Source organism: Cebus imitator, unplaced genomic scaffold (genome assembly GCF_001604975.1).
Source record: "Cebus imitator isolate Cc_AM_T3 unplaced genomic scaffold, Cebus_imitator-1.0 Scaffold59, whole genome shotgun sequence".
Lineage (NCBI taxonomy): Eukaryota > Metazoa > Chordata > Mammalia > Primates > Cebidae > Cebus > Cebus imitator.
Window position 1 is genome coordinate 7209460 of NW_016107374.1, and position 14491 is coordinate 7223950.

Genomic DNA, 14491 nt, shown 5'->3' on the forward strand with positions numbered 1-14491 from the left:
AGGTGTGAGTCACTGCGCCTGGCCTCAACTTACTTAAAATATTTAAAACTATTAGTTTTCTTAAAATTTTCGTAAAAATAAATACAAGACATTAAAAGATTACTTCTGTATCAGGGCCATGCCCCTGATGTAAGTAAGCTACTTTGCTGCTGTGATATTATTATCATTGTGGATGAATAAAGCTATCACAGTGGTTCTGAAGTAAAAGACTGGAATTCATTCACTGATAAAGTCAGGTTAACAATTTTAGAGAAAAATTCATAATCATTTTCTCAAATATAACTAATTTTAAAAATATAAAATGAAGCTTCTCAGATATAACAACAGTTTCTTTATGATTTTTAAAAATGGTTAATTTAAACAATAAACAATAATGTACTACATAAAAGTAATTTGACCACAGATTCTTATGGAATGTCAAAATGAAAAAAAAAACCCACAATAACATACTACAAAAATTTTTTTTCAAACAAGCACTAAGGTAAAAGTACCTATTATGTATCCATGAGGTATCTACTGGTCATAATTTTCTGATCTGCAGAACTCCACAAAAGCATATTTTAGGTATTTTATTGATTTAGAAAGTACAGACTGACTTTTGTTAAAAACAAAAATCTCTCACACTGTTCTGGCTTTTACACTTTTACATGAAGACTATGCTTATATGGCAATCAGAAAGAAAAGCTGATGTAAATTCAGTATTACAATAAAGGTTAGAGGGATTGTATCTGAAAAGTATATATTTTAGGCATCAATATATATAATGAAGCTTAAGGAGTCTGGGAAAGATTTAGGAAATACTTAGGCAATGAGAAATTTTAACTTGTGAGGTTTTAAAAAATTATTAACCATTAGTTTAAAAAAATCCCACAGAAATAAAATCAGATATTATTATTTAATTGCTTATTAAGGTTATTTATAATCAATGTTATATTTGGCACTGGAAACATGAAAAAACCACCCTATAATAAAAATATATTTCTTACATTTATAGGATAATCACGAATTAGAACTTAATGCTTCCACTCACTTATACATCCTAATATATAGGCAGAGACTTGAGATATGAACTTTTTTCTTTTTTTGAGACTGAGTCTTGCTCTGTCGCCAGGCTGGAACGCAGTGGCGCAATCTCGGCTCACTGCAACCTCCGCCTCCTGGGTTCAAGCGATTCTTCCGCTTCAGCCTCCCGAGTAGCTGGGACTACAAGCGCACGCCACCAAACCTGGCTAATTTTTGTATTTTTAGTAGAGTCAGGGTTTCACCCTGTTGGCCAGGATGGTCTCAATCTCTTGACTACATGAGCTGCCTGCCTAGGCCTCCCAAAGTGCTTGGATTACAGGCATGAGCTACCGCACCTGGCCAGATGTGAACTTTTTAATGCAAATGTTGATTATTCTATAGATTTGAACTTTTTACACTGGCTAAAAGTCAGAACATGCTAGATTGAAACTTAAAAAATAAAAATCAATGCTTTAGTACAGAAAAAGGAAATTATCAATGGGGTCACAGTTTTCTAGTGCTCCATATAATATTATTAAATGACTACAGAATCTATCATGTCAAGTTTTATTCTTGAAACTTACATTCATACTTAATACTTCTAATAGTCTCAATGGTCTCAGTAACTATTATCTAGATCATTGATTCAATAAATATTTATTAAGAACTTACTATTATGTGTTTATGATATATTTTTAAACATTTTCCAGCTATACCTTTTGCTATTTTGTAGACAAATATAAAAAATTATGTTAATTTAGGAGGCAGGCCAGGTGTGGTGGTTCATGCTGGTAATCCCAGCACTTTGAAAGGCAGAGGTGGGTGGATCACCTGAAGTCAGGGGTTTGAGACCAGTCTAGCCAACATGGCGAAACGCTGTCTTTACTAAAAATACAAAAATTAGCTGGGCATGGTGGAACATGTCTGTAATCCCAGCTACTTGGGAGGCTGAGGCAGGAGAGTTGCTTGTACCCAGGAGGCAGAGGTTGCAGTGAGCCAAGATTGCGCCACTGCACTCCAGCCTCTGTGACAGAGAGAAACTTGTCTAAAAAAAAAAAAACCCAGCAAAACCCTGTCTCTACAAAAAAAAAATTAAAAACAAAATTAGCTGGGTGTAATGGTACATGCTTGTAGTCCTAGCTACCTACTCAAGAGGCAGAGGCAGTAGGATTGCTTGAGTCCAGGGGTTCAGGATTACAGTGAGCTATGATCACACCACTGCACTCCAGCCTAGGTGACAGAGTGAGATCCTATCTCTAAATAAATGAATAAACAAAAATTTAAGAAGTGAAAAGCTTTCCTTTTGCCCTATTTTTTGAGCCTCAACTAAAAGGTAATTATATCCACAAAGACAAAGTATTTGCTTTAGGTGGGTTATCGATAACATACTGAATTCCACAAAGGAGATCTAGACACCTACAAACTTTAGAGTTGTGTTTAGGTGAATACAAAAATGAACATGCTTGGTCCTTTTTTTGTTTTCCTTTAGTGCACTTTCTTACTATCTCATTTGTTAATGCTGCTGATTCCTTTATTAAAAAAATTTTTTTTAGAGATGGGCTCCCACTATGTGGTCCAGACTGGTCTCGAACTCCTGGGCTCAAGTGATTCTCCTACCTCAGCCTCCCAAAGTGCTGGGATTACATGCGTGAGCCACCACGCCCAGCCAATGCTGCTAATTTCAAAATTACTTGTAAATCCAAACACACAGAAATATTTCATCAAGTTAATAATTTCTTTGTTCTCTGAAGATAACATACACTCTCAGCTGATTGATTTAACGAGAGCTCTTCCAGCTTACAATTCACACTAAGTTTATTCCCTGGCAGCATTCAGTGTAAAAGCTGTGACCTACAGAGGCTAACAGAATTACAGTGTTTAGGTATAAAAATACTAGCTGCCAGACTCTGTTCTTTATGGCTTCCTATCATGACTATGACTTATGAAAAGTACTAATTAGCAGTACCAAGTTCTCAGTTCTTCATCATTCATTCATTCATTCATTCATTCAATACCTATTAGCTGCCCACAATTTATCAGGAATTGGGCTAAGTGCTAGAGGTAAAATAGTGAGTTCATAGGTCCAGTACCCATCTCTCCTCTAAGGAGGACAAACAATAACAAAAATAAAATGAAAAAAGACAAAATATAAAACTGCAGTTGTGATATGTGCCACAAAAACAGGTATGTGTTACTTTGAGAATGAAAAATGGTGGATGTGACTTAAGGAGGTCAGGAAAGTCTTCCCTGAAGAAATGAGGTTTAGGCTGAGAGCTAAAGGATGAACAGGAGTTAAGAAGGTAAAAACAGAAGGGAGAAATATTTGAGAGAGAACAGTTTACTCAAGATTCCAGGAAGGATGATCAGAAGAAAGGAATTAGAGCTATAGCAATGAGAATGAGAGAGAAGACAGTTCAGGTTGAGATAGGGACCATGAAGGACCTTGTAGGCTGGCTACAGTAAGGATTTTGATCTTGGCCTAAGAACAAGGGAGAGCCCCTGAAGGCTTTATAGGGAAAGGGGATGTGTTTAGATTTACATTTTTGTATTTTCAAGCTCATTGAGGTATGTACAACAGACTGAAGAGAGACCAAAGTAGGCAATCACAGTTGTCTAAATAAGAGATAACAGTCTTCTTGGTTATAATGGTATGGTACAAGTAACAAGAGGAAAAAAATCTGTTAGCAGAGAGTAAGAAGCAACATACATAAATATTACTTTGGCCAACACAAAAATCAATTTTTAGGGTACTACCAATGTGACCACTATAGATAAAAGGTTAAAGATGGCCGGGTGCAGTGGCTCATGCCTGTAATCCTAGCACTTTGGGAGTCTGAGGCAGGCGGAGCACAAGGTTAGGAGTTCGAGACCAGCCTGACCAACATAGTGAAATCCTGTCTCTACTAAAAATACAAAAATTACCTGGGTGTGGTGACGTGCGCCTGTAATCCTAGCTACTCAGGAGGCTGAGGCAGGAGAATCACTTGAACCTGGGAGGCGGAGGTTGCAGTGAGCCAAGATCGCGTCACTGCACTCCAGCCTGTGTGATAGAGCGAGAGTCCATATGAAAAAAAAAAGTTAAAGCTTTTTCTAAGTTTTATAGTATAGTGTCAGTTAATTCCCTTTTAATCTGTTTTTTAGTGCTTTATGGGTATACATAGGCCTGTACTATTCACATTTACATACAGGCACTACAGAGTTAATAATTACGTTTATCAATGCCACTCTGGTACCTGCATCATTTCTTTAGTCTATCATTAGCAACAAATAATATATATTTAGTGCCCACTGTAAATGGGATTCTGCCAGCCCTTAGAGATGTAAAGAAATATTAATAGTCCTCACCTTGAAAAAAACCACACACTCTAGCTAAATAGATAGGGCTTAGCCCAAAAAGCAAATAAATCACTAGATATTCTGCATTCTACTTACTGTAGGGTAGGTCTCATTTTGCTACTTTTACAAATGGCTTTTAGTAAGTTTCAAAGCATGCTTGGTTTATTGTAGTCATTTTGAAACATTAGCACTTTAAGAAGGGTTTGGCTGCTTTTTAAATGAGAAGAGTCAAATAGAGACTTGCCAAGAGAGATTCTGAGAAGATGAATTAGATTTAAAGAAATAGAAGAAAAGGTAGCAAAGATGACTGAAGAATTCATCTGTAAGCAAAACAAACGGGTCACAAATGAATATATACATTATGTTACCATTTTTAAAAAGCTCAAAACTAAGCAAAACCAATTTACGTTGTTTAGGAGTACAGAGTAAGTGGGTTATAAATATAAAGAAAAGTAAGAAAATAATCACCACAAAAATCAGAATAGTGAATTCTCCTAAGGGGAGGGAGAGGGTTCTGACTGAGGAGAATATAAGACGGACTTTTGGGATGCTGGTAGTATTCTATTTCTTGACCTGGGTGGTGTTTACACAGAGATTTACCTTTTAATTCTTTCTTTCTTAAGTTATATATTAAAATATATATGCACATTGTGTATATATTCTTTATATATACGTATGATAAAAATGCTTTGTAACAAGAGGGTCTGTGAATAATGAAGACAAAACTTTGGCCCTTAAATGCTATTCTGACTAAACACTAGCATGGGAGTGTTAAGTAGGAAATTAGTACCCTTTTCAGCATCTTTTATTGTATTTAATGACAAAATACTTGAGTGGGAGCCAAGTTATTGATGGTGGTGAGGGAAGCAGAAGTAATGGTAGGGCTGAGTACAGACACAACGGTTGAGAAACAGTTCAGAGAAAATCTAGGCTGAAGATTTGGCTAGAAGTAAAAGGACAAAGTAAAGATGCAATTCATCAAATCTCATTTGGAAGGACAGCTGAAGATAAGCCCTATCCAGATGGCAGAACATAAAGGACCACTTAAAAGGAAGGGTCAATACTGTTTGATTAAAAAGAAATTATTTGATTACAAGTTTGGAGAAGTAGATAATAATTAGTATTTAATTTATTATTTGCTTTAATGGATTATTATGCTTAAGGAATTATTTGTTACTTTAATAAAGCAAACTTCTGAGGTTATCAAGATTAAATTAAATAACTATATTTTGGCCGGGCACAGTGGCTTACGCCTGTAATCTCAGCATTTTGGGAAGCCGACTCGGGTGGATCACTTGAGATCAGGAGTTCAAGGCTAGCCTGGCCAACGTGGTAAAAACCCTGTCTCTACAAAAATACAAAAATTAGCCAGGCATGATGGCAGGTGCCTGAGGTGGGAGAATCACTTAAACACAGAAGGCGGAGGTTGCAGTGAGTTGAGATTGTGCCACACTGCACTCCAGCCTGGGCGACAGAGCAAGACTCCGTCACAAAACAAACAAACAAACAAACAAACTGTATTTTATTTAATAAATTTCCGGAGAATAAGTTGTGTTAAAATTTTGGCTATTTCTTGTTTTTCTCATCAGAAGACAGTCATATTCTTGGAACTGCAACTGATTCTAGGGGGACAGTCTTGCACCCCTTAACCAAAAATACTGACTTGACATGATTGCCACTAGAAATCTGTCAGTCCCTTTCTCTGAATAGTTGTCTGTTCATCTGTTTATCTGTCTATCTACCATCCATCCATCCAGTATTTATCAAATTCCTACTAAAGTCAGACATTACACCAGTTTTTGGGAATATAATGATGAACAAGATAGACATAGCCCCTGTCCTCATGACATTGTTATTTAGGGAAAGAGACATATATAAAGCAAAAAATTGTATATGTAGTTGTTTTATTACAACAATTTTATTACAACAATTACGTATATGTGATAAATGCAACAAAATACAAGCATAAGATGTTATGAAATCATAAAGTATTGATTTAGGGGTGGAGTGCTGAACAGTAAAGGGTATCTTGCAGAAGTAATACTTAAGGTAAAACTTGTAGGATGAACAGACAAGGATGGAGATGTAATGTGCAGTTTTCTAGGTTGGGGGAATAGCATATATATAAGGTTCTGAGGCAGGAAAGAGCTTAGCATACAGTGGAAATGCACAAAGCTTAACTTCAAGCTCTTAACTTTCTTATACTACTTTAATAGGTGAGTAAGTTGAGATAAATACCACTGAATTGAATAAAGCCTAGGATTCTGGAACTGGCTTCTCAGCAATGACTATTTGCCTCTACTGCAGATATCATTTATTTATAGAAAAATCACTGAAATCAAACTTATTTTACAAGTAATAACTATGTGTAGAGAACATGTAGAGTTCAAACTTTATTTTATTTTAGTTTTTTGTAGAGATAGGGTCATGCTATGTTGCCCAAGCTGGTCTTGAACTCCTGACCTCAAGGGAGCCTCCCACCTTAGCCTTGCAAAATGCTAGGATTACAAGCATGAGTCACTGTGCCAGGCCTAGAGTCCAACCTTTCCTACTTTGATCTATCTAAACAACCTTCTTTAAGTACTTACAAAATAAACTGCTCCAAAACTTCCATGTCCAATTTCATGCAAACCAATAAAAAGTTCCTCAGGATCATCTTTGTAGAACAGATCGGCAAGCTCTGGGTCCTTAAGCACTCCTTTACGCATGATGCCAGTAGAGCAGGCACTCTGCTTTTTGATATCCTAGTTAGCTTTATTTCTCATTGACTATTTTTTTTTTTTTTGGTAAATGTTCAGTACCTGTAGAAAAATAGGGTTTGCCATTAAATTATTTCTAACACATTTTATTTGGTGGCAGTACAAATACATATAAATATTAAAAAGGCTCTTGGTCTCACAATTCAATAACAAAAGGACAAAAAACCCAAATAAAGAACAGATATAGGATCTGAATTGCCATTTCTCCAAAAAGATATGCAAATGACCATTAGCATATGAAAAGATCCTGAATATCATTACTTATTAGAGAAATGAAAATTAAAACCACAGGGAGATACCATTGCATGCTCACTAGGATAGTGATAGTCAAAAAGTAAGATAAGTGTTCGTGAAAATGTGGAGAAATCAGAGCCCTCTAACACTGGTGGTGGCTGTGCCATTTTAGAAAACAGCCCTACAGTTCATCAAAAACTTAAGTACCGAGTTACCATTTTACACAGTTTTCACTCCTAAACACACATATACACCCAAGAGAAATGAAAACATATGTTCACACAAAAACTTGTGCACAAATGTTCATAGCACCATTATTCATAATAACCAGAAGGTGGAAAAAACCCAAATGTCCATCAACTGGTGAAAGAATAAACAAAATGTGGTATCTCCATATAATGGAATATTATTCAGCAATAAAAAGGAATGAAGTATGGGTACAGGCTGCAACATAAATGAACCTTGTAAAAATTATGCCAAATGAAAGACGCCAGTCACCAAAGACCACATATTGTAAGATTCCGTATATATATACACATATATATATGTGTGTGTGCATATATATGTGTGAAATTTCCAGAATAGGCAAATCTATAAAGACAGAAGGTAGATTATTGGTTACTTAGAGATGGGGGGTTTGGAGGGTGGTAGCTAAAAGGTACAGGCTTTCTTTTCAGGGCAATGAAAATGTCCTAAAATTGACTGTGGTGATGACTGCATAACTGTGACTATACTAAAAACCATTCAATTGTACATTTCAAGCGAGTGAAGGATATAGAATATAAATTATATCATAGAGATGTCACAAAAATTCATGTTGGTGTAATTAACGTTGAAATAATAACAGTTGGTATTTATTAATCGATACTATGTGTCAGGTAGCACTAAAACCACAGATATTATTTCCTTTAACCCCTACAATAGCTTCATAATATAATGACTTTATCTATTATCTTAATTTTAGAGAACAAACTAAGACTTTCATAGACTAAACTATTTCCCCATGGTCAGAAAGCCAGTATTTGTCAGGACTGCAATTAAAACTCAGATCTAACAGCAAAGCCCATACTCTTGACATGTGGTATATTCATATAGAAATACAGGCAATTAAACAATTCTTTATTGACTACTAGAAGAAATTACTACCATTTGGAGGCTAGGCATAATCTCTATGTAAAGAGGCAAATTATTCTGTTGCTACATAAAACATTCTGAAATCAAAGTTTCTGTTAATAAAAGGACAACATTTTGACATGCTCACATATTGATCTGCCATTAGTTACATACATTTATTTGGTGTAGATTCTTTTTTATTTTTTGAAAAATATAGAAATGTTAACATTCATCTATATTTTCATTTTAAATAACCTCTGCCCTCATAACCAGATAATCATTGATTTATGCCAACATTTAAATTTATCACAGGGTAGTTTGTGTTTCTTCCTTGACCGACTAGATAACCAAGATAGAAATTTGGTTATTGGCCAATAAAACTATTTTTCAAAACATGGGCCAATGGGTCTCATGCTAGGAGAAGAGAAAAAGAAAGTAGACAATTAAAGAAGTGGCTGGGAACAATGCCTCATGCTTGTAATCCCAGCCCTTTTGGTGGCTGAGGCAGGCAGCAGATCACCTGATGTCAGGCGTTTGAGACCAGCCTGGCCATTATGGTGAAACCCCATCTCCACTAAAAATACAAAAATTAGTCAGGCATAGTGGCAGGTGCCTGTAATTCCAGTTACTCAGAAGGCTCAGGCAGGAGAATTACTTGAACCTGGTTGCAGTGAGCTAAGATGGCCCCATTGGACTCCAGCCTGAGTGACAGAGTAAGACTGTCTCAAAAAAAACAAAAACCAAAAAAAACCTGATAGTGCTAAGAGGTATTTTTTTTCTTGAGACATAGTAGCCATAGGTGACAACATACATTACTTCATGGAGTTAGTCTAGTTAGTTCACTAGTATACACAGCTCATCAACCTAACGATCCATCTACTTACCCAGCTCATTCTTTCATTCAGCAAATATTTGTTGAATGCTCACTATTTGCCAGACCCTATACTGGGTTTTGGAGATAAAATGGGATGTGGTCCCTATCCTTAGAGGACTTAGAAGTCAAATGGACTTATAGACATTAAATTATAATGGCACAAATGATAAAATGTTATAACTGATTGGATTGGCCGGGCGCAGTGGCTCACGCCTGTAATCCTAGCACTTTGGGAGGCTGAGGTGGGTGGATCATCTGAGGTCAGGAGCTCAAGACCAGCCTGGCCATCAGGGTGAAACCCCATCTTTAAAAAAAAAAAAAAAAACAGAATCTGATTGGATTATGAGGGGAAAACAAATATTTTTTAATATAAGGATATTATGGGGTGACCCAGTCTATTTTTGACTTGGACATGAAAAAGGATGCCTTTCTAGGGAGAGTAAAACCAGTTCATTCAATATGAATTGTATGGGAGAGCTGGAAGGAGAAAACATGAAGCTGTTGTTGAGTCAAGGAAAATTACAAAAGGCCCTTTAAACCATATTAAGAAGTTTAGACTTTATCCTGAGGGGAATCACTGAAGGTTTATACAGAAAAAAGTATCCCCCCGCCAACAATGCACCTGTAATCCTACGCAGTCATCCTGCCAATCCATGGATGCCAATAATCAAGCATGAAGTTACTACATCAATACTACTGGGAATGTAAATTAAATCCAGCTATTTGTCAATCAGGTAAATGAAAGCACAAAATAGGAGCTCAAAAGTGTCCTGTTTTTATTGCTTATGTCTGAGAACAACAAAAAAAGAAACAATGGATTAAATCAAAGACATACACCTTTTTGGACACAATGCATACAAGGCAAATGATAAGACTGTCTTTAAGAAAACCAAAAAGACCTATGAACTGAACTTATGATCATTAAAATCTTTTCAATCACCAAAATACATTATAAACTTTTGAATATTTTGGCTTTCATGCGAATAAGGCTAAGTGCTATGAATTTGGGGGGAAAAACACAGATTATAGACTAAAATCATTTTATGAAGAAATGTAAAGTATAAAATGTAAAGTGTAAAAATGAGACCATTAAAAACTTCTAGAATAAATTGCAAATGAAAATTTAATTACTTAGCAAGATACCAGAAGCAAAAGCCATAAACTAGTATCAATAAGTTTGACTATATATAATTAATAACTTTTTTTTTTTTTGAGACAGAGTTTCGCTCTTGTTACCCAGGCTGGAGTGCAATGATGCCATCTCGGCTTACTGCAACCTCTGCCTCCTGGGTTCAGGCAATTCTCCTGCCTCAGCCTCCTGAGTAGCTGGGATTACAGGCACGCGCCACCATGCCCAGCTAATTTTTTGTATTTTTAGTAGAGACAGGGTTTCACCGTGTTGACCAGGATGGTCTCGATCTCTTGACCTCATGATCCACCCACCTCGGCCTCCCAAAGTGCTGGGATTACAGGCATGAGCCACTGCGCCTGGCCAATAACTTCTTTACCTTAAACATGTAATGAAGGGACTTATGAAGCCAAAATGGAGTAACAGGGGCTGTATTTATTATCTACCACCAGGAACAATTAAAACACTGGACAGGCTGGGTGCGATGGCTCACGTCTGTAATCCCAACACTCTGGAAGGCCAAGGTGAATGGATCATGAGGTCAGGAGATCAAGACCATCCTGGCCAGCACAGTGAAATCCTGTCTCTATTAAAATAGAAAAAATTAGCCAGGTGTGGTGGGGCGTGCTTGTAATCCCAGCTACTCAGGAGGCTGAGGCAGGGGAATCACTTGAACTTGGGAGGTGGAGGTTGCAGCGAAGCAAGATTCCCCCACTATACTCCAGCCTGGCAACAGAGCAAGACTCTGTCTCAAAACAAACAAACAAACAAATAACACTGGACAAGGCTCGGTAGAGTGATTCATGCCTGTAATCCTAGCACTTTGGAAGGCCAAGGTGGGCGAGTGGCTTGAGCCCAGGAGTTCGAGACCAGCCTGGGCAACAGGTTGTATCTCTACAAAAGATAGAACAATTTAGCTGGGCATGGTGGTATACACCTGTAGACCCAGCTACTCGGGAAGCTGAGGTGGATGGATCACCTTAGCCTGGAGGTCATGGTTGCAGTGAGCCAAAAATCTACTGCACTCTGGATAAAACACTGGATAATGCTGGATAAAACATATAAATGATGGTAATTGAAGACAATGCATATCTGGCAAAGAAAGACAATGATCCTTAACAGAAGACAAGCAAATGATGTAAGCCGTTAATTGAGCTTAACACCCTGGGAGAATTTCTAGGCCATGGTGCAGACAGGGGAAATCCAGTTAGAGCCTGTGAACTCCCTGAGTTGAGGAGACAAAGATGACAGCCCTGGTTGACCAGGGCAGGTAGAGTTGGCAGGACAGAGTGCCAAATAGAATAGAGCAGCAAAGAAACAGGATATGGAGATTGGTAAAGGGTTCCCCTTAGGTCTTCAGCTGAGCCCCGATTAGTGCATGCATATGAGAAAACTGCCTTAGAACAGGGGAAAAAACGATCTGAAAGGAATAGAGACTACAGATAGTACTTGTTCCCCCTAGCCAGGACAGGAAATCTCATAATTCACAGGGCATTCTGGAGGCTACTCAGAAGAGTCTTGTCTTCATAGCAGGGACCCTAAATGCTGGTCTGTGATGCCTAACAAATTTTATTTTATTTTTTATTTGTGAGACAGGGTCTTGCTCTGTTGCCTAGGCTGGAGTGCAAGGGTACAACCATGGCTCATTGCAGCCTCAACCTCCTGGGCTCATGATCATCCTGCCTCTGCCTCTCAAAGTACTGGGGTTACAGGTGTAACCAATTGTGCCTGTCTCTAACAAATTTTAAAAGCAAGATCTAAAGGATGAAATTATTTCCAAGTAACTTAACTGCATGCCAGAACAAAGTCCAAAAATACTTAAAGGAATATAAAAATATCCAGTATCTAAAAACGTAAACAGCAAGACTCCATCTCAAAACAAACAAACAAAAAACTAACATTCCATAAAAAATTACCAGGCATGCAGAAAAGCAGGCAAATATGATTCATAATGAGGAGAAAAATAATTGAAACCAAACCATAATTGACATAGATGATCTATATTACAATTAGTGATCAAGGACATTAAACATTTATTATGGTTGTATTCCACATATGGAAAAGTTTAGAGAAAATATTGAACATGTAAAGCAGAGACAGACAAAACATAAACAAATTCAAACTAAACCTTTATTTTATGTATGTATGTATGTATGTACTTATTCTGAGATCAAGTGAGATGGAGTCTCGTTCTCTCACCCAGCCTGGAATGCAGTGGTGAAATCTCAGCTCACTGCAACCTCTGCCTCCCAGGTTCAAGCAATTCTCCTGCCTCAGCCTCCCGAGTAGCTGGAATTACAGGCATGCGCCACCACATCCAGCTAATTTTTGCATGTTTAGTAGAGACAGGGTTTCACCATGTTGGCCAGGCTGGTGACAAACTCCTGACCTAAAGTGATCCACCCACCTCGACCTCCCAAAGTGCTGGGATTTCAACTGTGGGCCACTACACCTAGCCCTCAAATTGAACCTTTAGAGGTGAAAGCTACAATGTCTGAAATTAAAAAATACTCTGCATGTGATGCATAGCAGAGGAGACTTTGCCAAAAAAGGGACGATTGAACTTGAAGATACAGCAACAGAAGCTATCCAAAATAAAATAGAAAAAAGACTAACAAAACAAAAACCAAACCCCCAACCCAGAGTATCATGAGCTGTGGAACATCTTCGAGTGGCCTACTGTATGTCTAAGTGGAGTACCTGAAGGAGAGGAAAGATATTAGGACAGAAAAAAATATTTGAGGAAGTAATAGTGGAAAAAATTACAAATTTGATGAAAAGTATAAACCCACAGATCCAAGGAGGTCTATGAACCCCAAGCACAAGAAACATGAAGAAAATTATACCTCAAAACTTGTGATGACGATAAAGTAAATAAATAAATCGCTCAAAACTCGTGATAAAGAGAAAATCATACAAGTATCTAGAGAAAAAAGATACGTTAAATATAGAATTAGGAACGAGGCAAGTATGTTTACTCTTAACACTTCCATTTAACATTGTGCTGGGGCTAGGTGTGATGTCTCATGTCTGTAAAATGCTTTGGGAGGCCAAGGCAGGAGGATGACTTGAAACCAGCAGTTTGAGACCAGCCTGGCCAATACAGCACGATCCTCTCTCTTTACAAAACCAAACCAAACCAAACCAAACCAGAACATGTGCCAGATACTGTGCAGGTGCAGTAAACAAGAAAAAAAGAAACAAAAAAGCATCAAGACTGAAAAGGAAGTAAGACTATTGTGAAACAACGTAATCATCTGTTAAAAAAATTAAATGGGTTCTATAAAAAGCTATTAGAATTTATTAGTTTATTAAAAAGCATAGAATATGAGATCAATAGATAAAATTATATATATATATATATATATATATATATTTTTTTTTTTTTTTTTGAGACAGAGTCTCATTCTGTCCTCTGTTACCTGGGCTGGAGTGCAGTGGCATGATCTTGGCTCACTGCAACTTCTGCCTCCCGGGTTCTAGCAATTCTCGTGCCTCAGCCACCTGAGTAGATGGGATTACAGGCATGCACCAGCATGTCTGGCTAATTTTTGCATTTTCAGTAGAGATGGGGTTTTGCCACCTTGACCAGGCTGGTGTCAAACTCCTGGCTTCAAGTGACCCACCCACCTTAGCCTCCCAAAGTGCTGAGATTACAGGTGTGAGCCACTGCACCTGGCCTAAAATGATTATGTTTCTATATGTGAATACATGGAAATCAAATTTTAAAAATATCATAGTAGTATAAAAAATGTGAAATAGGGCCAGGCGCAGTGGCTCACACCTATAATCCCAGCACTTTGGGAGGCTTAGGTGGGTGGTTCACTTGAGGTCAGGAATTCAAGACCAGCCTGGCCAACATGGTGAAAACCTGTCTCTACTAAAAATACAAAAATTAGCCAGGTGTGGTGTCCTGTGCCTGAAATCCCAGATACTCAGGAGGCTGAGGCAGGAGAATTGCTTGAAACCGGGAGGTGGAGGTTGCAGTGAGCTGAGATTGTGCCGCTGCACTCCAGCCTGGGTGACAGAGGCACATCTCAAAAA

At 37.7% G+C, this 14491-nt stretch overlaps 1 protein-coding gene across 1 annotated transcript in view; it reads right to left on the bottom strand.

The window, feature by feature from the left end:
• The window catches only part of TAOK3 (TAO kinase 3), a 209808-nt gene that overhangs the window by 98186 nt on the left and 97131 nt on the right, over positions 1-14491 (bottom strand). Inside the window, exon 3 of the mRNA XM_037738923.1 lies at positions 6927-7139. Coding sequence (XP_037594851.1) covers positions 6927-7046 — 120 coding nt within the window. The 5' untranslated portion in view covers positions 7047-7139. The remainder of the gene's footprint in view (positions 1-6926; positions 7140-14491) is intronic.